General features: G+C 31.9%; 6 protein-coding genes across 9 annotated transcripts in view; 2 read left to right on the top strand and 4 right to left on the bottom strand.

The window, feature by feature from the left end:
* Window positions 1-3,395, top strand: part of Pms2 (mismatch repair endonuclease PMS2) — a 3,552-nt gene extending 157 nt beyond the window's left edge. The window contains exons 1-5 of one of the 2 annotated variants that reach the window (XM_076527080.1): window positions 1-178; window positions 651-810; window positions 992-2,247; window positions 2,332-2,581; window positions 2,893-3,395. The exon at window positions 1-178 is cut by the window's left edge and continues 157 nt beyond it. In XM_076527080.1, the coding sequence (XP_076383195.1) occupies window positions 92-178; window positions 651-810; window positions 992-2,247; window positions 2,332-2,581; window positions 2,893-3,215 (2,076 nt within the window). In that variant the 5' untranslated portion in view covers window positions 1-91 and the 3' untranslated portion in view covers window positions 3,216-3,395. Of the gene's footprint in view, window positions 179-650; window positions 811-991; window positions 2,248-2,331; window positions 2,582-2,889 lie in introns of both variants that reach the window. The other variant, XM_076527079.1, reaches the window with a different exon arrangement.
* l(2)09851 (WD repeat-containing protein 1 l(2)09851) lies at window positions 2,744-6,611 on the bottom strand. 2 transcript variants are annotated; one of them, XM_033474780.2, is made up of 4 exons: window positions 6,371-6,611; window positions 5,712-6,230; window positions 4,030-4,437; window positions 2,744-3,921 (listed from the first exon to the last, which is right to left on the bottom strand). In XM_033474780.2, the coding sequence occupies exons 2-4, from the start codon at window positions 6,212-6,214 to the stop codon at window positions 3,435-3,437; spliced, it is 1,398 nt and encodes a 465-aa protein (XP_033330671.2). In that variant the 5' UTR covers window positions 6,215-6,230; window positions 6,371-6,611; the 3' UTR covers window positions 2,744-3,434. The 2 variants fall into 2 exon arrangements, with proteins under 2 accessions (XP_033330671.2, XP_033330672.2); XM_033474781.2 differs by having other exon boundaries at window positions 6,451-6,611.
* A 398-nt stretch (window positions 6,612-7,009) lies between these two features.
* On the bottom strand, window positions 7,010-8,865 carry Aps (diphosphoinositol polyphosphate phosphohydrolase 1 Aps). The gene is made up of 3 exons (XM_033474782.2): window positions 8,300-8,865; window positions 8,010-8,165; window positions 7,010-7,916 (listed from the first exon to the last, which is right to left on the bottom strand). Exons 1-3 carry the CDS (start codon window positions 8,396-8,398, stop codon window positions 7,620-7,622), a joined length of 552 nt encoding a protein of 183 aa, XP_033330673.1. The 5' UTR covers window positions 8,399-8,865; the 3' UTR covers window positions 7,010-7,619.
* Window positions 8,866-17,633: 8,768 nt separating this feature from the next.
* On the bottom strand, window positions 17,634-19,360 carry ND-24 (NADH dehydrogenase ubiquinone). The gene is made up of 4 exons (XM_033474686.2): window positions 19,188-19,360; window positions 18,591-18,653; window positions 18,063-18,521; window positions 17,634-17,945 (listed from the first exon to the last, which is right to left on the bottom strand). Exons 1-4 carry the CDS (start codon window positions 19,221-19,223, stop codon window positions 17,772-17,774), a joined length of 732 nt encoding a protein of 243 aa, XP_033330577.2. The 5' UTR covers window positions 19,224-19,360; the 3' UTR covers window positions 17,634-17,771.
* A 1,051-nt stretch (window positions 19,361-20,411) lies between these two features.
* On the top strand, window positions 20,412-23,452 carry mrn (general transcription factor IIH subunit 4 marionette). Of its 2 annotated transcripts, XM_076527186.1 has the most exons (7): window positions 20,413-21,200; window positions 21,274-21,398; window positions 21,513-21,718; window positions 21,907-22,080; window positions 22,599-22,685; window positions 22,771-22,986; window positions 23,075-23,452. In XM_076527186.1, the coding sequence occupies exons 1-7, from the start codon at window positions 20,687-20,689 to the stop codon at window positions 23,154-23,156; spliced, it is 1,404 nt and encodes a 467-aa protein (XP_076383301.1). In that variant the 5' UTR covers window positions 20,413-20,686; the 3' UTR covers window positions 23,157-23,452. The 2 variants fall into 2 exon arrangements, with proteins under 2 accessions (XP_033330575.1, XP_076383301.1); XM_033474684.2 differs by lacking the exon at window positions 23,075-23,452 and having other exon boundaries at window positions 20,412-21,200; window positions 22,781-22,986.
* A 182-nt stretch (window positions 23,453-23,634) lies between these two features.
* CycC (cyclin C) lies at window positions 23,635-25,209 on the bottom strand. The gene is made up of 5 exons (XM_033474685.2): window positions 24,859-25,209; window positions 24,682-24,788; window positions 24,351-24,557; window positions 24,016-24,267; window positions 23,635-23,940 (listed from the first exon to the last, which is right to left on the bottom strand). The coding sequence occupies exons 1-5, from the start codon at window positions 24,888-24,890 to the stop codon at window positions 23,738-23,740; spliced, it is 801 nt and encodes a 266-aa protein (XP_033330576.1). The 5' UTR covers window positions 24,891-25,209; the 3' UTR covers window positions 23,635-23,737.
* Between the last annotated feature and the right edge of the window lie 1,248 nt (window positions 25,210-26,457).

Below are 26,457 nucleotides of genomic sequence, written 5' to 3'. Positions count from 1 at the left end.
TAGTATATGCATGAAAATGAACAAAACTCTAATATAAAAGAAGAATATATTTCATATATTTTTTTTATTTTCCTAAAATGAAACATTAAAAATGACAGACCCAACTCCAACAACAGAAAAATCGAAAAAAATTAATGCTATAAATAAACAAGCGATTCACCAAATATGCTCTGGACAGGTAAGGTCAAATTGTGAGATTTGTTATTATTTTGACATAAATATTTTATAAACGATAAATTAATAAGCTATTAACTAACGGTTATTAACAGTTAGCTAATAGTTATTAAATCATTATTGTATATCTTATAGATATTGTATATTATATTGTATATATCAATACACATATTTATATTTATTTTATTTGTATTATTCTTATATGTATTTCATAAATATTATTGGCAAATATTAACAAAAATTAACATTTTACAAGAGTAACTATATGGATGAAAAATTAACGAGAATTATGTCCTGTGTTACGAATTTGTATTAAGCTAAACTAATGATTGATTGAAATCGTTCCAAAATTTTTTATGATATATATTATAGTTATAATTTATATATATTATTAACACCTACCTGAATGTCAAAATTCTATAATAGTATCCATTTCACTTTATTTTAATTAAAATAATACATTATATTTTTAATAGGTGGTACTAGACATTGCAACTGCCATTAAAGAACTTGTAGAAAATAGTTTGGATAGTGGAGCTACGTTAATTGATATTAAATTGAAAGATTATGGAAAAACATGTATTAGTGTCAGTGACAATGGTAGTGGTGTCTTGGAAGAAGATTTTGAAGGATTAGGTATATTCCTTTTTTATGATACTTGTTTCTTTTATGTATAGAAATTTATTATAGACTAGTAAGATATAAATCTTTACTCATCAGTTAACATTTCATTCTTGTAAAATAATTACCTTATAAAGAATGAAAAATATTTTGTTCGACAAATATATATTATGTTAAATCTCTTTTTATTCATCAGGACTGAAACATCATACATCCAAATTAACAGAATTCTCAGATTTAATAGAAGTAAATACATTTGGATTCCGTGGAGAAGCTCTTAGTTCCCTTTGTTCTTTATCTGACTTGACTATTATTACAAGACATGCAACCTGTGAACATGGTTTCAAACTACAATTTGATCATAACGGTATACTAACAACAAAAGAAGCTTACGCAAGGGAAGTAGGGACTACTGTACATGTTAAAGACATTTTCAAATGTCTGCCTGTTCGTGCAAAAGAACTTCAAAAAAATTTAAAAAAAGAATATACTCATGCCATTCAATTATTGTATAGTTATTGTTTGGTTTCTACTGAAACCAAAGTGACATGTACTAATTTAGTGTCAGGTAAATCTTCTAATCAAGTAATCAATACTACAAGCTCCAGTGACATTTTGAATAATATTAATATAATATTTGGTAAAAGATCTTCCGATGGACTTGTTAAACTTGAATTGCTTCATCCTAATGAATCGACTCTGCAAGAATATAACTTGCAAAATAATACAGTTATAGACTTTGAATGGGACTGTTATATTAGTAGTTGTGATCACAGTACTGGACGTTCTACTCCAGATAGACAATTTCTTTATATAAATGGTCGACCATGTAATCTTACAAAAATCAGTAAACTGATAAATCATATTTACCATAAATATAATAATAAACAATATCCATTTATCTTTTTAAACTTAAAACTAAATAAACAATCAACAGATATTAATGTAACTCCAGATAAAAGAACAATTTTTTGTACACAAGAACGTTTAATATTGGCATGCCTAAAGTTTAGTTTAACAACAAAGTGGAACAAACTACAGGGGAATTTAACTGTGAAGCCATTGGAAGATTTACAATTAAAAATAAAAAGACCAATTTCCCCTTCAAATGAGGATCCTCCAGCGAAAAGACTACAAAATGTACACTCTGAGCTGTACAGTAAAAACGAATTTGTAAAAGAACATAAAATAAAGAAAACTACACAAAGCGATAATTACGACGATGAAAATTATGATGTACAAAATGATATAAGTCAGATAAAAACATTGGACAATGCAGAAATGTCAATTAATATTTCCACAATAAAACAAAAACTTGAAGAAACTAAAAATGCATTGGCAAGATATGCAGGTACTAGTGCAAGAATCAAATATAAAGCACAAATGGATTCAAACCAAAATAATGCTGAAGACGAATTAAAACGGGAATTGACAAAGGAATCTTTTCATGAGGTTACAACATTTATGATGTTTTGTACTTAATATAACTATCGACTTTTAAAATTCAGCTATTGTGAAATAAAAAACAAATTGCAGATGGAGATCATAGGCCAATTTAATCTTGGTTTTATCATAGCTCGCTTAAATGAAGATTTATTTATCATTGATCAGCATGCTACAGATGAAAAATATCGTTTCGAAAAACTAAATAAAGAAACGCAATTAAAAACGCAAAAATTAATTGCTCCTAAATCATTAAATCTTTCTTCCTTGAACGAAACAATATTAATTCAACATCTGAAAACATTTGAAGATAATGGCTTTTCGTTCAAGATTAATTTTGAAGGTAAACATAAAATTAACGTTTATAATATTGATATAAAAATGCTTATACCAATTTACGTGCATTCAAAAAGATTTACTAACGAAAATCGAAAAACAGAAATCACACAAAAAGTCATTCTTTTTATTTTCTTAATTAAAAGAAAAAAAAATTATTAAAATACGATCGAGTTTATATTTCATTATATTTTTATCGACAGTCATACTTTCAGTATACAAACAGATTACTTTATAGTATGTTTTACTTTCGTTAAAAAAATGTTATTGAATAATTGTAATGTAAATTTTAATTTCAAGTACATTTTATTTCAGCAGAACCTGGGCATCGTATAGATTTGACAGGTATACCAGTTAGTGGCTATTGGCAATTTGGTAAAGATGACATAGAAGAATTAATTTTTCTCATTAGGGAATGTGGTATAGAAGATAAAGAAAACCACATATTCCGCCCATCTCGAGTAAGACAAATGTTGGCCTCAAGAGCTTGTCGTAGTGCAGTTATGATTGGTACAGCTCTTAATAAAAACGAAATGCAAAAATTAATAACGCAAATGGCACAAATGGAAAATCCCTGGAGTTGCCCTCATGGTAGACCCACTATTAGACACCTTCTATCTTTACATCTAGTACATAAATGAATAATTCTTTAAACACTATTTAGACTTATATATCATATATTTAATGTACCAAAAACATTTGTCATTTATCTCAGCACAAAAATAATTGTGTAAGATGTGCTCAATGAAAAATATATATGTAGCCAAATTTAATTAAAAAAATTTGTTTACAAATAAAATTAAGGAATATTAGACTGAAAAGTTTTTTCTGGACAATATATTATAAAACAGATAAAATTTTTATACACTAATTGTACGAAATATGTTGAATCCCGAGTGTGCTGTCGATATTATTACACCAGGACATTGAGGATGCCAATGTAGTTCCTTAATGTCTGTTTGACCTTGATGTATAAACAACAATTGCGGAGGTAAATCTTTCAGTCCCTTGTTTTCGGTATCTTCTGCCTGATCAGCTTCTACTGATAGATCCCATTCTGCAATTTGATCATCAGCTCCACCAGATGCAAATACTGTAGCTTCCTGAGGATGCCATTCTATTGTCGTAACAGGTGCAGTATGTTGTTTGAACATAGCTAATGGCTGTGTATTAGAACCAAACTGACGCAAGTCCCACACAAAAATTAAACCATCATCACCACCAGACACAAGAAATTGACTTTCTTTACGATTCCATGAGATTACATTAATGTCAGCTGTGTGAACATCAACTGCTGTTAACATACAGGCGGATTGTGGTGTTACCCTTGTATCCCAGATTTTAATGCTGTTAAAGTTTTACAACAACATTATGATATTGTATACAAAATTTATAAAAAGGTAAAAACATGAAGTCTATTAATATAAAGACAGAAACAGATGACCAAATATATACCTTTTATCAACAGAACATGAAGCTAATACATGTCTTTCATTGGGAGACCACTGAAGATCTTCAACACTGTGTGGTGCATGTGAATTGTAGGGTCTTTGATCCACATGCCATGTTGTACTAGCATTATTGTCATCAATGCGCCATATATGAATGTTGCCTTTGCAGTCACCAGAAGCTAAAGTACCTAATTCTGTTGAACACCAATCAAGACCATACCCTTCCGAAAGATGTCCTTTGAAAGTAAATAACGGTTTGGTATCACTATCATTTTTATCATTCTTTTTGCGATATGCACGAAGTTGTTCCTCATTTTCAAGTACTCTTAATTGTTCTTCTAAATTCCAAATGTGTACACGACCTAATTCACTCCAACTTGCTGCTAATGATGTTTGACCAATTTTTGTATACCTGTTAAAATGTAAAAATATATTCTAATATATTATCTCAAATATGTTTGCTACATTCGATTTTTTTAAAATATTTGCTAAAAAAATTGCGTAGTTTTATGGTGGACAGAAAACTGTATAATAATAGTTTTATTTCACTGCATTGGGTGACTGAGATACAAAAATCAACTTTGTTTTCTTATTGGGATGCTACAGTTTATTTATTTGTTTACTTGTATAAAATTATCATTTTAGCAATAAATCTAACCACCTACAATACTAACAATCTCATTACTGCATAATATTAGTATTATAGTTTGCAAGATTTGTCACTAAAAATGAGATATCAAAAAGATATTCTAAATGTTCATAAATTATTAGATTAACAAGAGTAACTATATAAATTGATCAGTAAAGTAACAAATTATTGTTACCTGTGCATTATTATTATATGTTAACTTAATGCAATGCTTTAGATATCTGTAGAAAATATTTTGAAAACCTAGATTGAATTTAAGACTATAGTAATATTCCTTTGTTATAATGAACTGAAATATTAAAGAAATGAGGAGATGAGAGAAGGGATCCTGTATATTAAATTCTGGCTGAAGGTTTTTATTATCGAGGTATTGAAAAAAAACTTTTGATAGCATACATTGGGTTCTACCTATACATGATGACCATTAATAGTTTTTTATTAATATGTTAGGAGTTAGTATTTAGGATTCCTACCTACTCGTACCTTTTTCACAAAATTTTCAGTTCATTATGTGTGATGTAGGATTCATATTGTAACTATATACAAAATCAATTAAAAATGAGACACAACATGTTAATAAATGAAATAACTTTTTTAGTATAAGATTTTGCCTGAAGGTTATACTCTTGCCTGCGAATTACAATGTGTTAATTATAGTTTTATTCGAAGAATGCATCACTTAATAATTTTATAATTAACTAATAATAATACTTCATTTCATTTAATAAAAATTACTAATTCTGCATATTTTTTAAAAGTTTGCTTACATTTTCTTGATGAAGCTTATAATTTACAAGAAAGCTCGATATTTAAAAATTCATCAAGTATTAACAAATATATTACATTTAACACTCTATACAGGGTAGTGTGAATGTAAATTAATTAAGTGGTCCAATTTTAACAAATACTAAAATCTTCTGAAGAAACATACCAAATATTATAGATAATACATTTCAATTGATACCATTTAATATTTTTGTGTAAATTATATAAAAACTGAAAAGATGATTGAATTATAAAAACTCCTATATATTTACCTTATTCTATTAACACAACCCTGATGTTTTATTGGTGCAACAGACATTACTGGAGATCTGTTCTCGTCATCGTCCGATTCATCATCTTCCAATTCATCATCAGAATCTTCATTTATTTTATGAAGATTTCTCATTTTCATAACAAGAAGATTATTTACATGAGCTCTGGCTGCTTGAGTTCCAGCAACTAGGTACATAGTTAAGGGATAATCTTCTCTGTTATTTCCTAAATCATCTAAAATTATATCAAAACTAAGACAAGGTGCACCAGACTGTGCATGATGTAACATTTTATATGCTGTTTTGTCAACAACAAGTTCTTCTCCACTTTCTAGTGGTTGTCCAGGAAGATATACACTAGACTCATTATTCTGATCCTCTTTTCCTTCGTTGTTTGAAGAATCTTCTTCATCGCTGTCATTGCTGCTTTCATCCATATCCTCAACATCATCCATTTGCTCATATTCCATGTTTTTAGGTATTTCTTTATAAAAAATAGTCATCTTAATAAAGATACATCTATAAATAAAAATAAGGAAAGTTTTATTGGCAAAGGATGTAAGTTTTCAAGTACATAACCTAACTTTGTATACTATACAAGTAATTGATATTGAAAAGGAATATATATTTCAGGAAATATATAAATGTGAATACATCACCTATAATATGTAAATAAAAAATATTATTTTGAAAAACTTAAACAGTTTTCAGCTGATACATAAAATGTTTTGAAAATTACTTTCTAAGCGAAGTTCGATGCACGTGGATATACAACGTCGATTAACGCACACCCTTAAAGTACTTAAATAGATGAGCTCTTGTCCAACCATTTTACTGAAATGTTGACTGTATTGTACTAGTTTTTCCATTGTACTTTATTGGCAACTTTTTGTGCGAAATCAAATCATTTCAATTTGAAATAATACACAAGTTAATAATAATGATAAGTATAGAATTACAATATTCAAGATTAATAACATCCAAAAAATTACAGAAAATTTAATTATATAATTACAAAAAAAATCAAACCCAAAATCATTCATGGTGCAACCACATATTTATATTTCATTTTACAATTAAATAATTTCCGCATCAATTAGTTTTATAGTTTATAAAGAGAAAACTCTTGTTTTCTTCAAATTGTATATTCTAAGCAATCCCTATTGCAATTTCTTAAACAAATCAGTCTGTAAACTACATGCTGATTCATAGTATGTAAAAATTTGTAATGATTGCAGAATCAACTACAAAGCAGTATCACATACCATCAAAAATGTTGTTCAAAAGAAACAAACTGATGAGGTATAGATATGTTTAATTATGACATTCGTAACATTCTTTGAGTATATGCAAACAACATGAGAGGTAATCTAATTCCAGAGTTTTGTTTTGCATGAAATACCATCCACTTAACGTATGAAAATGATGTACTTATTTACTTATAGAATACAAGCATTATTTGCTTCCCTTGGAAAAACATGAGAAAAATGAGACTTGAGCTGGTAAAACTGCTCCTTTGTGGATCAGTTTATTAATTAATCTATACGAACGAATCTAATGATTGTAATAGTAATGACATGACAATGATAGCAATTGTGATAATAGTAGTAACAGTATTGGTAGTAATAATTGTAGCATTAACAGTATAGTAGCAATATTAATGACAATAGTAATAGTAGTAGTAATTATGTAATAGCAGTACTAGTACTAGTAGTTATAGTAACATGATTCGTAGCAACTGTACTACTAATAACAGGAAAAGAAGAAGAAAAGGACAAGATATAAGCCATGTTCTTTTACATACAAAATACAACTGCAGCTGTTGTTATAAACATTTAACGAGAAAGGAGCAGCAACAAATATTTAACATTTGATGGCAATAGTCACGCAAATGGATGGTATTTAATATTAGCTGTGTTTATTAAGATGGGAATTGTTACTAGAATTATTCATTAACTGAATCGATGTTACAGTAGTATGTGAATGGTGAGGCGGTGAAATATTCGGATTATGTCGTGGATTGGTATTGTTGAGGCTGTGTATGTAAGAACGTTGGACGGGTTTGTGCTGAGCAAGCTGGAGTAAGGCCTCTGGTATGGTAAACCATTTTCGCTTTCGACCAATAGCACGTGAATCTTCCCATTCTGGTAGTTCTTCTGTTACTCTCATAACCCATACTTGTGTTCTATGTTTGTGTTCCACATTCTGTAAAAAGAGATTTGTGTTACGCCTGATACTATTTACTAATAATTATCATTATTACTTTAACATTAATTAAAATATAATGCATTTTATTACCTCAAATATGCCGAGACATCTGCCTAATTGCCCTAACACACCAGCCTCCTCTCTTACTTCTCGTAATGCAGTTACTGCAGGTTCTTCTTCTGGTTCAACTCCACCACCAGGCACTATCCAACTATCTGGTCTTCGACTGGATGTAACCAAAAGTACCTGTAACATTATAAATGATAGAACATTTTTATCTGTATTTAATTTGCACATTGGTGAGAACGATAGAAACTGATGTTAAAGAAAAAAACAATGTTTCTCAAGAAAAAAATATCGGCTGCCATCTGCTGGCTTACCTCATCCTCAAGATCGTTTTTGACACAGATGCATGCAGCCCTACGTCTGTAGCCTTCCGAATCGTAAATACGAATTGAATTTGGTTTTTCTTTGACCATGTTCAATTATGAAAATTACGAAATTATGCCACAAATTCATATTTGTCAGACGGCCAGATAGGCCAGTCTATGCGCCCGCATTGTTTTAACGTTATTTGGAGCCGACATGTCATCGACATAGAATTAACTCGAGAGTTTTCATAGCTCACACAATTAATTTAAAAGTTCAATCTTTCGTCCGAATTAAAGGACGATTTTATATTTAAATATTGCTGTATCACGATAACACCACGAACGTTATCCTTGCACAAAATTCGCTATAACCTCAAAACTTTTAAAGTATTCACATTCACTAGGTAACTAACTCCCTCTAGACTAATATTATTACACACATATTACATACACATACAAATGAACGCGTGCCGGTATGTAATAAACCTTAGTATAACGCAACGCAGTGTAGCAAAATGGCCGGTTGAGGAGAAATGAGGGGAACACAGTATTCCTTCGGCACACTGAGCCGTACTGAGCGATGTCGCGGCAAAGCGCCTATAAATAGGAGGGCAGGTACAGACACTGCTTTTCCCTGATTGGTTGACGCTACACAAAGAAACAGTGCTGCCCTCACAGTTTTAGACAGAGAAAGAAAGTGGCGAGTGAGCAAGAGAGCACAACATCAGTACAACACAAGCGAAACATGTCACACCGACCGAATATAGCTTTGTTCACTTTATCATGCTTGCGTCTCACTCTATTCGCGCATCCACTTGTGGTGCTCTATCCAAAATACTATTCGAATTCTCGACCACACAGTTCAGCATATTTGCGAACGTCTTAAAACGGCGACCATATCTATAATTATTAAAATTTTTGAAAACCCGTAACCTACACTTTAGACAATATTTTCAAGACTATGAGTCTACAAAATTTTGTTAATTCAGCCATCTCAATACTAGTCAACGGGCTGCAATCGATATTCTACTTTATGTGAAGCTTTTTCGAAAGCAACAAATAACTTCATAATATTATTCGATTTTTATTTTTAAAAATTTGAAAAACAAAGCTAGAACTTTCATGTATATACTCTTAGGAAGACTACATACAATGACTCGCATTAATATTCGGACACGATATTGTTACAAGAATTATTGCTCCTTTTTATTGTTTACGATAGTATTATTGAATCAATTGTTTTCTCATATGATAAAGCACTTCTTAAAGTAAATAGAAACATAAATTTTGTTTATTTATTGCACATGTTCTTTTGTATAATAAGCGATAAATAAGATTGTGACCAAATTTAACGTCGCAAAAATATTCGGACAGTAAATGAATTACATTAATTTTATATAAAATTAAAATCTTTTTAATCATGTTATCATAATATTAATATTTTGTCGTTTGACCCTTTTGTTTTATTACTTCATGTAATCGTTTGGGTATGTTACAGATGATTGTAATTAAATAATCCGGCGAAATCCGTTACCACTCGTCTAACAAACGTTGTTTTATCTCTGTTGTTGTTCTTGTAGGTGTTGTACGAATTTTATGGTCCAATTGATCCCATAAATTTTCAATTGGATTTAAATCAGGCGATTGAGGAGGAGGATGCAGGACTTTTGGCCAATTGTATAATAAATATTCCTGTACAATTCTGGCCTTGTCTTTAGGATCATTGTCCTGATAAAACTTAAAACTGTACATACTCCCATGTTTGTAGCACTTGTAATTAAATTTTTGTTTTTAAATGTCCAAATACTTCATTTTGTCCATAATACCATCGATAAAAACTAGTTCACCTACACCTACAGACGAGATATAACCCTACACTATTACACTCTTACCACCGTGTTTCACTGTCGGTCTTAAAATTGAAATCTTTAATTCTGTATTTACTTCACGCCACACCATTTTTTGACTGTCGGATCGGTAAAGATTAAATTTGCTTTCATCCGAAAATATTACATCATTCCACCAGTTGTCTTTCGCAAAACTCAATCTTTTCTTGCGATTTGCTTCATTTACGTATAGCTTCCTACGAGGAACTCTTTCGTTGTAATCATAAGTTTTTAATACCCGTTGCACTGTGTCCGGGTGTACCTTCTTCCCAGATTCTACGAACAACTCCTTTGTTAATTTTGTAGCATTTTGTCCAGAATCTTTCTTTATTTTTCTTATTATCTTGTGTTGGTCGCGAGATTCTAACAATTTTGGACCACCTTTCTAGGGAATTAAATCGATTCAATCCTCACGAATGTATCGACGTATTATATCTGCCACGCTACTCTTGCTTATATTTAATAATTTGGCTATATCTCTTTATGATTTTTCCTTTTCCTTGTGATAAATAGCCAATTGTCGGATTTCAAGAGACGTATATCTTCCTTTTCTTCCAATTTTCACAAGTAAAGCGTCTGCTATCACCAATACTTTCTGTAGTACCGAGTTCTCACGACGAATTAGATGTTGTGTTTATAAACAATGTGTGTTAGCAACGTCGTCAATGTAGTACAGTATCTTACTCTGGCATCTAAGATGTTGTGTCCGAATATTTTTGCGACGTTAAATTTGGTCACAATCTTGTTTATCGCTTATCATACAAAAGAACATGTGCAATAAATGAACAAAATTTATGTTTCTACTTACTTTAAGAAGTGCTTTATTATATGAGAAAACAATTGATTCAATAATAATATCATAAACAATAAAAAGTAGTAATAATTCTTCTAACAATATCGTGTCCGAATATTAATGCGACTCGCTGTATTTAATTTAGTTCCTACCAAAATTTCTTAAACTCAGAAATTTAGGGAATTAGAGTTCGGAATGATTGAAAATTGAAAAATTTAGTAGCAAGAAAGATTAAAAAACTATATGAAACAATTCCAAAACGTCTAGTAGTCATTTTAATCCACCATCTACAACGAAACTTGGAATATAAGAATATGGCTGTGTTGTTTGTGGATCTAGGTTACATAGAAAATTATATTTTATTCGGGCATCGACATTCTCACTTCTGGAATGAATACGGACGAACTTTCCTGCTTGCAAGAATTTGAGGCCCTGAAAAGGACCGTTATTATTATATAGAGGAGCCTGTGGAACACAGGAGGTTGTTATCAATTCTTTGATTCGATTGGGATAGGCGAAAAGTCGAATTTTACAGCCCGTAATTCTGGAGTTTGATCTTCGCGCCAGAGAGACTTTCACACCTGGTAAAATTCTACCAACACTCTTATCCTGCGAGATCATTACTGCGCATTTCGTGATCCGTGATTTATGATTGTGAATAGCCCTGCTTGGAGAAGCCCAGGGCCGAAGGGTCCTAGAATGTAATTAGTGCCCGGACGAAAAGAATTTCCGCAAGTACTGTTAATCTTTTCATTGCTGAGCTTAGATATTCCAAGATATCCTCCCCTGAACCATTTTCTTTCATAGCATACAAATTGAAAAACTGTATATTAAACGCATGTTTATTCCGTGAAGAAAATTATTTCGGTCATTGTATGCCAATTGAATTGGTCTACAATGCCCAGCAATGAAAATATTAACGGTACTTGCGGAAATTCTTTTCGTCCGGGCACTAATTACATTCTAGGACCCTTCGACCCTGGGCTTCCCCAAGCTTCCCCAATCATAAATCATGGATCACGAACTGCACAGTAATAATCTCGCAGGATGAGAGTGTTGGTAGAATTTCACCGGGCGTGAAAGTCTGGCGCGAAGATCAAACTTTAGAATTAAAGGCTGTACAATTCGACTTTTCGCCTATTCCAATCAAACCATAGAATTGACAACAACCTTCTGTGATCCACAGGCTCCTCTATATAATAACAACGGTCCTTTTCAGGGCCTCAAATTCTTGTACGTATAGTTTTAAGTTTCATCAGGGCAATGATCCCAAATACAAGGCCACAGAATTGTACAGGAATATTTATTATACAATTGTCCAAAAGTCTTGCATCCTCTTCCTCAATCGCCTGATTTAAATCCAATTGAAAATTTATGGGATCAATTGGACCATAAAATTCGTACAACACCTACAAGGACAACAACAGAGATAAAACAACGTTTGTTAGACGAATGGAAACGGATTTCGCCGGATTATTTAAATAAAATCATCTGTAACATACCCAAACGATTACATGAAGTAATAAAACGAAAGGGTCAACCGACAAAATATTAATATTACGATAACATGATTAAAAAGATTTTCATTTTATATAAAATTAATGCAATTCATTTACTGTCCGAATATCTTTGCGACGTTAAATTTGGTCACAATCTTGTTTATCGCTTATTATACAAAAGAACATGCGCAATAAATAAACAAAATTTATGTTTCTACTTTAAGAAGTGCAATAATACTATCGTAAACAATAAAAAGGAGCAATAATTCTTCTAACAATATCGTGTATTATTAATGCGAGTCACTGTATTTATACGAAGGCATTGAAGACTAGTTCAATTGACATATAGTGATCGAAATAATTTTCTTCATTCTGTATAAACATGCGTCTAAAATGCAGATTTCAAATTTGTATGCTACGAAATAATAATTTCGAAGAAGAAAGTAGGTATCTAAAGGCTCGTTGCAACTGGCTTAGCATTGCCATGCAGCTCTGCCGACTAAACAAGCCGATTCTTGTAAAGTACACGTTTCCACTGTGTCGACACAGGTCAATCGAGCAGGGGAGTAGACGAAGATAACAAGTTTGAAGCGTTTCGTATCTCTTCAGTGTCATTTAAGAAGGGTACACTTCCACTTGTAAAGCCGAACGCTATGTCGATTCGTCTTCCTTCCGATGTCGGTAAAAGATCACAGGAAATCGTGCCAAACGAGGCTAAGTCATTGGCACGAGGAATAGTTTCGGTCCTAAAGTAGAATCTGGGACAGAATTAACAAGTCCTAAAATTCTCTTTAAAAATACGGCTAGCTCATAATGATTTATCAATTGATGAAAAAAATAATGTTTCATAAAAAGAAAATTCAGAACACTGTGTATCATTATGATAATATTGGTGAATATTTTCATTTTGAACAAATTCGTGCAAATAAAGTCGCCTTCAAAGTAAAGTTTCAAGTGTTCTGTAGAAGTAGAACTGATGTACCATTCTTCTACGAGAAGAAGGCACGGCCCATTTCTGTTGCAGTTCGCTATCTCTCCTATGATCGCAAGCAGTGATCGATATTGGTCGAAGATTGGTCGAAGAAAATGAAAATCTTTTTAATCATGTTATCGTAATATTAATATTTTGTCGGTTGACCCTTTCGTTTTATTACTTCATGTAATCGTTTGGGTATGTTACAGATGATTTTATTTAAATAATCCGGCGAAATCCGTTTCCACTCGTCTAACAAACGTTGTTTTATCTCTGTTGTTGTCCTTGTAGGTGTTGTACGAATTTTATGGTCCAATTGATCCCATAAATTTTCAATTGGATTTAAATCAGGCGATTGAGGAGGAGGATGCAAGACTTTTGGACAATTGTATAATAAATATTCCTGTACAATTCTGTGGCCTTGTATTTGGGATCATTGCCCTGATGAAACTTAAAACTATACGTACAAGAATTTGAGGCCCTGAAAAGGACCGTTGTTATTATATAGAGGAGCCTGTGGATCACAGGAGGTTGTTGTCAATTCTATGGTTTGATTGGAATAGGCGAAAAGTCGAATTGTACAGCCTTTAATTCTAAAGTTTAACGATAGCGAGACCAAGTCTCAGATGGAATAATGACAATATACGGAAAGATGACTAATTCGCACGGTCTCGCTACTACACAACGTTAACCTTTGTCACCGTCTTCGATCAATATCGATCACTGCCTGTGATTACAGGAGGAACACCGAATAGCAGCAGAAGTTTGTTTTTACCGGATCTCCGATAACGCGAGAGGAGGAGCGACGAAGACGAACGCTCGATTAAAAAATTCCAACGTTCGGCTTTTCGAGCCGTTTGGTATCGACCGAGCCAACCCCGTGCTATGCTACTGCGTTAGCATGCCGTGCGACATGTCTGATCGGCAATAGCCAAGCCAGTGACAACAGATCGTAATTGCGCACCCCGAGGCCCAAGATTTGGGATTGTAAACCACCCGACCTAGCGGTACCGAGGCAGAAAAGGCCTAGCATGTGCCAAAGCTCGGACAAAAAGAGTTTCCACAGGTATCAGGAATCCTTAGAATTACTTACATTTACACCAGCAATAAAAGGATTAACGGTACTTGCGGAAACTCTCCTTGTCCGAGGCCTGGCATATGCTAGGACTTTTCGGCCTTGTGCCCGCCAGGCCGGGCGGTTCACAACCATAAATCACGGGCCACAAAGTGCGCAGTTAAGGATCTGTCCAGGATGAGGGTGCTGGTGAAATTTCGCCGGGGTGTGGAAGTATGGCGCGAGATTAAAATTTCAGAATTACGAGCTGTAAAATTCGAATTTTCGTCTTTTCCAATCGCACCATGAAATTAACAACCTCCTTTGCTCCACAGGCTTCTCTGTATAATAATAACGGTTCTTTCCAGGGTCTCAAATTTTTGCAAGCAGGAAAGTTCGTCCGTATTCACTCTAGAAGTGAGAATGTCGATGCTTGAATAAAGTACAATTTTTTATGTAACCCTGACCTACAAACAACATTTCCTTATATTCCTAGTTTCGTTGTAGATTCTGGATCACGATTTTTACTAAACGTTTTGGAATTGTTTAATATAGTTTTTTTAATCTCTTTTGCCGGTAAATTGTTCTTATCGTCAATAATTCTTAACTCTAATTCTCGAAATCTATGAGTTTGAGAATCTTTTGTAGGTAATTACTAAATTAAATATGTAGTGTTTTTAAGGAAATATGAATACACGTTTCAGCTTTGTTTTTTAAATTTATAAAAGTAAAAATCATATAAAATTGTGAGATCATTTGTTGCTTTCGAAAATGCTTCTCGTAGAGAAAAATATTGATCGCTGCCCATCACCGTTGACAAAGTACTGGGATGGCAGAATTAACAAAATTGTGTAGATTCATAAACTAGAAACCACTAGCTAAAATGTAGCTGACGGGATTTCAAAAATTTTATTGAGTGTAAAAATGTTTGCCGTTTCAAGACTATGGGGCGAAAAGTATAAGTCGAATATCGCGCCGCGTGTTTCAGATAGAGCTTCATGGATAAGGATGCGCGAAAAGAGTGAGAGCGCAAGCACGGTAAAGTGAGACTGCCTAGATTTGTTATCCGCGTGGACACAGACACATAGAGCTTGCTGGTTTCGTTTTCTCTCTTTCGATCATCTCCCGTTCTCTTTCTAAATCGACTGCGCAGAGCTGGATGCGTATTCAAATGGCGGGGATAAAGGCGCTCGGAAAGAAGAGATAGAAATCGCTCGCGATGAGGAGGCGCTATCCTACCTCCTCCCTCTGCTATATAGTCACGACACAGACGCAGACGCAATGCGAATTGGGTGGGAGTCCACGAGGAGGCCGTGGTGTGGTGCGCACCAGCGTATGACAGTATGCACCAGTGGCACGGTCATACGTTTACTGTGGTAAGTGACAGACTTGACATGTTCCCAAATTTGAGGTTATCGCCGTGTATCATATTAATTCGATCAGATAAAACGTATGAAATGTTACTTGTTATGAATAAAATTAATTCTAATACATTATATATAAATATATATATATATATATTTGTGTGAATTTTTTTCTTAGCACAAATGCAATCAGTCGTTTTGTTTACGAGTTATTAATGAAAAAACAGTGACCAATGAGAGGCGAGACCACGAGGCGGTTGAGTTAATGAGCTTCGTCCGCTCATTGGTTCGGACGCCTTGCGCCAGCTGAGCTGGCCTCTCATTGGTCAGTGTTTTCCGTTAATATCAATAAATTTCTCATAAATATCTCTTAAACAAAGCCATGGGTTGCATTTATGCTAAGGAAAATGTTACTTTAAATAATCTCAGGAATCCCTCATTTCCCGAAAGTACCATAATTTTGGAACACCCTATATAATTAGCGTTACATATACATACATTACACACACATACACACACATTTTCTTTTATTTTGAGAGAAGATGACAGCATTGCAGGATGATATGGAAAAGAGTAGGTTTGAATAGGTTAAAACTGCATCGCGCGCATATAGGCGAAGAGTGGGGATACTCGCTACTGAAAAATTGGAGAACAGCGTTGTAGAAGGGGAAGGCTGAAATAGGCCATACCAGACCTTTCAGACTTCTGAACCAAATCTCCCAACATACTGACCGCTTTGCGACTTTCTTCCAGAAAAGTAGAAGTGGGAGAATTACCCATCACAAATGGGATTGGATGGTGCAAATGGAAATCCATTGGCAATCCTTTGGAATCGTTCAATCCCATTTGTGAGGTCTCCTCTCCACCACTTGGAGCAGATTCCAAGCAGGATCACTGACACCAATGGACATACTGTCAGGTTACACCAACAGTCAGGATACTGGGAGATCGCTCTTGACTGTCCTTGAATTTTTTACCCAAGGCCAGTGTGTCCATTGATGTTTAGGGTATCCAATGGTGTCAGGAATTCTGCTTGGAATCTGCTCAAAGTGACGGAGAAGAAACTTCACAAAGATCCAATAGAATACAATAGAAATCCAATCAAGTGTTGATCACGGTTGATTGCCTGCTGTGTTTATATGCTTGTGTTACGAACAAGTAATTTGGTACATATTATCTATTATTAGTAATAGTTTATTTATTATTATTTTCTATTTACCCTTGATAGTGAATAATGAATGATTTTCTTTGATGTACAAAGAAAGAGTACTAATATTAGCACTCTTAATATTATATATTATACAATATTTTAATATTGTACATATATGTATTATTGACAAAATTGTTGAAATATTGAAAATATTTATAATATGATTTATTTTCCCTTTTATTCATCTTAATTTATTAATTTTGTATAATTTTTAATCCTTTATGACAAATATCATAATGAATCCGAGGAGTACGTGGTACGAGGATTATAATCAGAACAAACCACTTAGTTGTATCTGTAAACATTTCCAATTCATGATCGTATTCATCGAAGCTTGAACTAAAAGATGATTTGGGTGTTCGAAATCTTCGGAATTCCGACATTTATAAGACATGAGATACTTTTAAAAATAATTCTCGGCCTGATATTTTTGAGTTCTTACACTCTAATAATTTTATATCAATCGTAATGTTAATAAACAGGAATTAACTTTCTACATTTTAGGTAACGATATATTTATTAATAAAAAAGGGTAAAAGTTTAAAATAAAATAAAAACGAGTGATACATTAAAAAAATATTCTTCAGGAGCAATAAATTAAACTTCAAGTTGTTTAATTATTGCTACATGGTCTATTTAAATACTTAATTATTCTGTTATCACTTACAGATTATACAACAAACTAACTTTGTAAGGAAAAAATTACAAATCGGATCTAACGCCAAAACCAGGTTCTGGTGGTGGTGATGTTAACGATGTTAATCCACCTGCAGGATCTGCGGCAAATCTGGATGAAATTTGTGGGCCTGGTGGTGGTCTTTCACCTTTTTTCAATGCATTTATTATAGCAGTAGCACTTTCTGGAGTTAAGTCCTCCTATAAGGAATATTATTTGCTTACAAATTTTCTATTCTCCAATAAAAAAATTGTTTTTAGAAAATCACAGAAACATTTTCACTTCCATTATGTATGTCAAATTATAGATACACTTACGTAATAGTCATCATTAACTTGAAACATTGGTGCATTAGCACATGCTCCAAGACATTCAACCTCAGATATTGTAAACAGTTTATCTGCAGACATCTCTCCAATTTTACAACTTGTAGCTTTAGTTACAGCATCTACAATAGAATCAGAATCTCGTAACCAACATGGTGTACATGTACAGATCTGGACATGATATTTCCCCATTGGTCTTCTATTAAACATAGTATAAAATGTAGCTACTTCATATACTCTCATATTAGGTAGATTCAATATTTCTGCTACTTTATGCATAGCAGAAATAGGTAGCCATCCATGCTGGCGTTGAGCTAAGTCTAGCAGAGGTATCATTGCACCACGTTTATGGCCTTCTGGGTATATTTTCAGAAGGGCTTCAATACGTTTTTTATTTGCCTCATTAAATTCAAATGGTATTTTTGGATTGTCCTCTTCACTATCTCTATGCTAGAATTCAAATGATATGAATATTTGATTGACAAGTAATGTATCTATGTTACAAATAAGAGTACGTACAATAAAGAGTTGATCTGATGTACGAATCGTTGAAGTGTGTAGCCCTCTAACATGTTTACAGTTCTGTATAAACAAAATATATTATTAATTTACATGTAAAAAGAAGCATTCTATTAATAAAATTTATGTTTTAAGTTATAGTATGTTGAAAAATAAATAACACATCTAGTTAAAAATATACTACAACTAATTCATAAAAATTTTGATTTCTGCAAATCAATTAATATATACATTTCATTAACGTGTAAAATAGTTTTTACTTTAGGTGACACAAAATACAAACTCTAATAACATAATGCGTCATTTAAGTTAATCTATTTATATTATTTATAAATGCGATTCTATAATATATATGGTAAAACTATCTGACATTTCATATAATCGTGTACTTCCGTTCTCTTTTCGAAATATTATAGAATGACGAAACTACGCAGTTTTATTTCGTATAATTATTATTATTATTACGTTGGTCTTAGATTAATACCTAACGTTAGTCTTTTTAAAAATATATATTTACAAATTAAAAGTTATGTAAGATTAATGAAGAGGTTATGATAACATAAGAGCTACAATATATTAAAATATATAATAACTCACGTTGAGAGCACGAATGACACGCGAAGTGACAAACATTATTATTCAATAATCGTATATTTACTATGAAAATTGCTCCAAACTTATGTCTTTTTGTTTTCTTACGCGTCTATGTACAACTATAAATTGTCATATGTTCGTATGTATGCGTGTCGTTCACACGGACAAGAAATCTAGGCCTTCTCACTTTACCGTGCTTGCGTTCTCACTCTATTCGCGCATCCATACACCTGCACTTCATCTGAAACACGTGGCGCGATATTCGACTTGTATTTTTCGCCCCGTAGTATTCTCGACCACACTTACTGGCGAATTTGCGAACGATGCTCAATGCACATTGAGGTATGTTTCGAATGTATTGCAATGACATGAATGTCAGCGCGAGAGAATGAATGAATGTTGCAAGTGAATAGTGTAAACGTCATATCTTTTTCTAAAGTTTTCCGTATGAATAAATGTGGCTATGAAGATTTTAATACTATTTTCGCAAACAAAGTATTTATTCCGGGTGAATAGGGTGATCCTGGGTGATTTAATACTGAAATTGTTTCTTGCGATTTAATAAAGAATTTGCAAAGAAATCTATTTGGCAAAATATGATGCGGGCAATACACACAATAATAACAACATAATGTTAGCAGGGAGACAAACATTTGCAGATCATGAAAATCCGACATCTCATATGCAGCAACCTAATAACGTAACGATTTGGACAATGTAACTCTGTCGCTCTTGACCGCTTGTTTTGGTTAAGACTTTTTGTTTGGAATCTGTCTGAGTGGTGTGTGGAAGATTTCACAAATGTGATTGGATAATGGCACTGGCAATTCACCAGCATTAGCCAATCACACCGAAGAGGACGGATAAGCTCTGTCGCGGAACGAGGGTTCTTGAATTGGATTGCCGACAGCGAAGTGCGCAAACGAAAAAGTTCTTGAATTGAGAAACGATTGTACATATATACTATGTACAGTATGGAACCTACTCTTGTTCGCTTTTTTTACTCTTTAAGCTGGCGCGCAGATTCCCACCATTCTATTGCGTATCCAATTCGCAGTGAATTCTGTCCGAGTTGTGAATCGTCAGCCAATGAGAGCAAAGAAGATTTCTACGTCTACCCTCGCTAACGGATCAAGCAGCGGCTTGAAGTTGTGCCAAAGGCCTTTATATGAGCTAGTATGAGATGAATATCTATGTGCAATCACGATCTTCTTTATGTTTCATGGTATAGTAGTGTATATTATATATTTGTGAGGAGAACTGCCGCGCCGCGAGTGTGTTCAATTATTAAAGAAGAAAAATAAAGTTGTAGACATTTAGTTCGTAATTATTGTATAATGTAATGTTTATTTAATGTATAACATTAAATGTGTAGACTATTTATACTATTACTCATACAAAAAAAGCAGATAAATCAAGAAAATTTGTACATTCTAAAATTAAATACAACTTTCAACTATCTCTCAATGTTACACATAATTTCATTTTAAATACAGAAAATAATGTCAAGTACGATAACCGGGAAGAATCTGTTACGACCCACCGGATTGCAATCTAAAAATCTTCAAGAATATTTAAAATCACGACCTCCGGAAGTATTGAATAAACTCTATCACAATCCTCCAATTTGTTTAGCTGTTTTTCGTGAATTGCCCGTAATAGCTAAGCACTATGTTATGCGATTATTATTTGTCGAACAACCAGTACCTCAAGCAGTCATTGCGTCTTGGTGTTCTAAACTTTACTTTGAGGAACATCAAAAGGTAGTGTTGATATTAAATGAATTAAATGTGTGGAAGGAAGTTTCCATACCAGGAGGATTACCTGGGTGGATTCTAAATGCTACATTTAAGAAAAACCTAAAAATTGTTTTACTGGGAGGTGGTAAACCATGGACCATGTCAAACCAAATGGAAACTGACAGTAAACCAAGAGATGTAGCATTTTTAGATTCATATGCATTAGAAAGATGGGAATGTGTCTTGCATTATATGGTTGGTTCACAACAACAAGAAGGTATAAGTAAAAGAAGATACAAGTGATACAGTTAAAAAACATATAATTACATTGTTTAATAATTATTTTACAGGTATCTCCGCTGATGCTGTCAGAATACTTTTGCATGCTGGATTAATGAAACGAGATGAAGCTGATGGAAGTCCAGTTATCACACAAGCTGGATTTCAATTTTTGTTATTAGAAACTGCATCACAGGTAGCTAGGAACAAATTTATAATATTTAATATATAAAGTACTCACAATAATCAAAAGCTTTTTTTATTAATATAGCAACTATATAATATTTGTTCTCTTTAAATATAATTCCAGGTGTGGTACTTTATTTTACAATATCTAGACACAATAGAAGCAAGAGGTCTCGATTTAGTTGAATGCCTTACATTTCTCTTTCAATTAAATTTTTCAACACTTGGTAAGGATTATAGTACAGAAGGAATGTCTGAGGGTTTACTAACATTTTTACAACATTTACGCGAATTTGGCCTAGTTTATCAAAGGAAACGAAAAGCCGGAAGGTAATGCTTGCTATTAATAATACAATATGATTGCACTTAAGTGATATAGTAAGTTGTCTGCTAAGGAATTGGAGGTATCAACAAATCATGACATTTGGTGCATGTAATCTTTGTTCAAAAATTTGTTCATATCTTTAATATATTAAAGATTAGTTGTTTTATATTACTAAGATGTTTTATATTTTCAGATTTTATCCTACTCGATTAGCATTAAATATTGCTACCGGACAAAACAAACCATTATCTAGAGATCCAGAAAAAGAAGGATACATTGTTGTTGAAACGAATTACAGAGTATATGCTTATACAAATTCAAATTTACAAGTTGCCTTACTTGGTCTGTTTTGTGAAATGTTGTACAGGTATTTTTGAAAAAATATATTTTAGATATATAAGAGTTGTACAAAATAATGTAAGTATCGTGTATATTAAAATAATTCTTTATTAATGTACAGTAAGATTATCTCTAACCTTTAATGAATTTTGAACGAGAAACGTGACATCTTTCGCGTTTCACGCCAGGGGACAGCAGGCATTTTCTATACTTCATGTATAATATATCTGTAAACTTTGCCTATAAGTATCTTTTCATAAATGTCACAAATTTTTTTAATGCTATTCTTATTAGATTTTTGACACTTTTTAGTACACTTCTTCTAGTTTCAATTTCATTAATAAAATTACTTTGACTTTATAGGATGTCTTTGGGTGTAGATGATGGAATTATTTAAACTTTATATACTGCTTAACAAGCGAGTGTAATGTGTACAATTTTTGGCTACTAATCTTAAAAATACAATACAAATTTATAAATGGTGCTTCCATTATATTGTTCAACTTTTTTATCGTATACACAATATTTATTGATATTTTGTTGCAGGTTTCCAAATTTGGTCGTATCAATATTAACAAGAGATTCTGTTCGTCAAGCCCTAAAAAGTGGTATCACTGCAACTCAAATTGTAGGGTATGTTTTTTTAAAATAATTTTCTTCGCATAACATTAAAAAATATGAAAGAAAACAGTTAATTTGCACCTTGCTATATTAACAGTTATTTGCAGCAACATGCTCACAGTAAAATGATAGAGGCAGGTCCTCCAGTTTTACCCCCTACAATTGTAGATCAAATTAAATTGTGGGAAAATGAAAGGAACAGGTTTATATTTAGCGAAGGGGTTTTATATAGTCAATTTCTTTCTCAGACCGATTTTGAAGTACTTAGAGATCATGCCCTTTCTACTGGAGTATTAATTTGGCAAAGTGAAAGGTAATTATATATACTTCATAAAATGAATATTTTATGTCATTCTATGTCACTTAAAACATATATAAAACTTAATATTCTTATTATTTAGAAAACGGACCATGGTAGTTACAAAGGCAGGACATGACGATGTGAAAAAATTTTGGAAACGGTATTCTAAAGGTTCCAGTTAGTCAAACAAAATTCTAAGATTATGTGCCAGAATACGAGAAAACTTTCATCTTTAGTTATACTGTATTTTTTTAACTTTAGTACTTGTAATATAAGTGATTTATTAAATATGTACACCAAAAAATCGTCTACACATTGTATAATCAAATTATCATGAATTAAAACGGAACAATATAAAAAAGGAAATTTCAATTGTCTAGAATAAGACATGATGTGCATAAATATAGAATCGGTAACATTAATGTATTTTTAACAAATTTAGGTGAATTGATAAATGAATGAGTGTTTTAAAGAGGTAGTAACTTGTTACCTTTATTATAGAATTATAAATTTCACCAATTTATACAATAGAAAAATAATTTTATAATGTTAAATATAATTTGTAAAATTTACTTTCGTCGCACAAGGTACACAATATGTTTTTATATTGCATAATACTTAATTAGGATTTCGTTTTTGAAGCAAAAATCTACAACGGAATTTTTAAATTATATCGTTTATTTAATTTTGAATAAATTGTTCACACTTGTTTCAAAAAATGTTATTATCAGTTCCAAATATTAGAAGGCAAAGTTTCTTCTTGTCAGCGCTGTGGTGCAGCTTTTGGTTTTGGCATTTTATTTAATAATCCCTGAATTTCTTTCTTTTCATCATACGTTTTCCATAGCTCATATAAATTAATAATATATCGAGCAATTTCTTGAATCTTTTCCATGTCTGCATTCAGTTCAGCAAACCATGACTTTACATCCTTTTGTAGTATGACACAAGCTATTTGTAAGCATCCTACAATACATGATTTATAAAAATTTAAATCATATATTATTTGAATATATTAACGAAATATGCGTATTATCTTACCAATTGCTATTTGATATGGAGGATATAGAAGACAAACATCTGTTCGTAAACTATCATTAATTATACGCCAAGTAAGTGTTAATAACTGATCATCTGGACCCACATCTTGAATGAGTGTCAGTAATGGACGATATGGTTGATATACAATTAAACAACAATCTAAGTGTTCCATAAGATAAAATTCACATTCCAAAATATGATTTGTACGATATGGAAATTCTTGAGAATATGCATAATTAAATTTATTCTTTACTGAAAGCATATGCGATACGTATTAAATGATATATTAATTTTTAATTCAGTTCAATTCATAGAGTTTATAGTCAGACACATACCTACAGTTTGACAAGTTGTAATTAACCTGGTATTAGAAATAACTCCAAATTCCTCTACTTTGGATGCTAAAAAAACTGATGTAGGTGCTAATAATAAGGGATCTATACATTTTAAACTATTACGCGCATAGAATCTTTTAAAATAAACAGTTGCTGTAGCAATAACTTGTTGTCTAAGTTTTAATTGTTCACCTAGTACTTGAATCACTGAAAGAAACAAAAACGTATTATAAAAATATCTTATAAAATAACAGTATTTATTTGTGTATAATTTATGGTTAAAAGAATATTATTATTAAATATTATTAAATAGGTTAACAATATAACTTACAGTTTGAGAAAAAGATAAATAGTTTTTGATATTCTTCTTCTGTTAAAATAGAAAGATCATGTTGTCGTTCTCGAACAAGGTCTTGTTTATCTAGAAGCCATTGTTGACTAAAACATAAAATACTTGAATAACTAACGACACAAAATTATAATAATAATACTTCTAGAAATATCTTACTGATGTGAACTTTGCCAAAAATTTCCAGCCATATTATTGTTACATTAATTGTTGCAACAGAGGAACAATTTTGCACCGTTCAAAGTTTTTAGACTGTTCTCAGGTTTACTACCGAATCGATTCACTTAACATCCATTTTTTTCAATCACTGCATGGTTATACGCTTCAATATAACATTCGAGAACATCAATACGTATGTAATATTTTTCCGATCACTGATAACATTTATATTTATGATTTTTTAAAACACTATCAATTGAATGTTTTTGTATTTCAAACATTTCTACATATTGATTTCAGTAGATTTTGAAAGTGACTGTACTAATTGTAGAGAAAAATATTTCGTCATGATTCACTGTTCTAAAGTTCCCTATGTATGCTATCAGGCGATTTGTTGATTTGTTGATTTGTTCAAACTAACTTTTACCAATCAAAAACTATGCAAAAGTATATAGGGGAAGACTTTACTGAAAATCACTTTTGATTGATAACAGAAGATACATATTTAAAAATATTCTGGTGTTAATGCAGTATGGAGCGAATACAAATTTAGTACTTATGTACATCAAATCTACATAATAATATTATACAAAAGTGAAATAGAGAGAAACCAACACTTTTATACTATTAAATATATCCACGCTTTAAATGTACTACATACTACTTATACTATTAGTAGATATATTTTATATACTTATTATTAATAGTTCTATGGTAAAGTACACTATACATATAGCACACATTATATTCAAAATATGTTCATATAAAATTATTTAGTCAAGGAAAAAGGTGGATCAATATTTCTTTTTATACGTGGGAGTACAAGAATGAAGTAATGCCTAATGTTCCGCACAATTAACATTTATCGATTACTAATCACGATGTTTAATAAGATTTGTAAAATAAAAATTTAATTTCTTTCAATCGAAACATAGAAATTTTACCACTGAATATATTAAAAATTTATTCTAATCAATCTTTTGTTTGAAAATATAAATAATTTAAAATGTGCTTTAGACATTCATGTGATTAGATTACTAGGTCAAATTCTTAATCCTTGCGTAAAAAGTATAATAATGCCCGATATAGTTTTCATGACACCATTTTATTTTTAGTCTTGCGTATAATTACGGTACAGTATTTTCGACGTTAATTTGCGCTATCATCGATCCACAATTACGACTTAACATCGGCCGAATAAATGTACCGGAAAATGAATGTTCCACGTTCAGGGACACGTTTAAATAAGGATACGCAAGCCGATAAAAGCAGCAAAGTCAATACTGCTTTATATAAAATAATAAATTACAATGTTCTAATCGCATAGCTAAAACCTTGGGGAATTATAGATTGATATTAATAAATTGTCTAAATAAAAAATGATAAAATCTATATCATCCAATAAATTTAACATTTATAATTTATATTTTAAAAAATAAATTTAACATTTATAAAATGCACAACTTATATCAATTTACACATTGGTTATTTATATCGGTTAGCATTTTAGGTGAATCGTACTTATGAAAAAACAAAACGTAGTTATGAAATATAAAAATTGTAATAAAAGTTATTTATAAAAATTTTCTGATTATTAGT

This window comes from Megalopta genalis, chromosome 17, assembly GCF_051020955.1.
Source record: "Megalopta genalis isolate 19385.01 chromosome 17, iyMegGena1_principal, whole genome shotgun sequence".
In the NCBI taxonomy this organism is placed as follows: domain Eukaryota; kingdom Metazoa; phylum Arthropoda; class Insecta; order Hymenoptera; family Halictidae; genus Megalopta; species Megalopta genalis.
The sequence above is the reverse complement of the archived record's forward strand: the minus strand, read 5'-3'. Positions and strand labels throughout refer to the sequence as shown.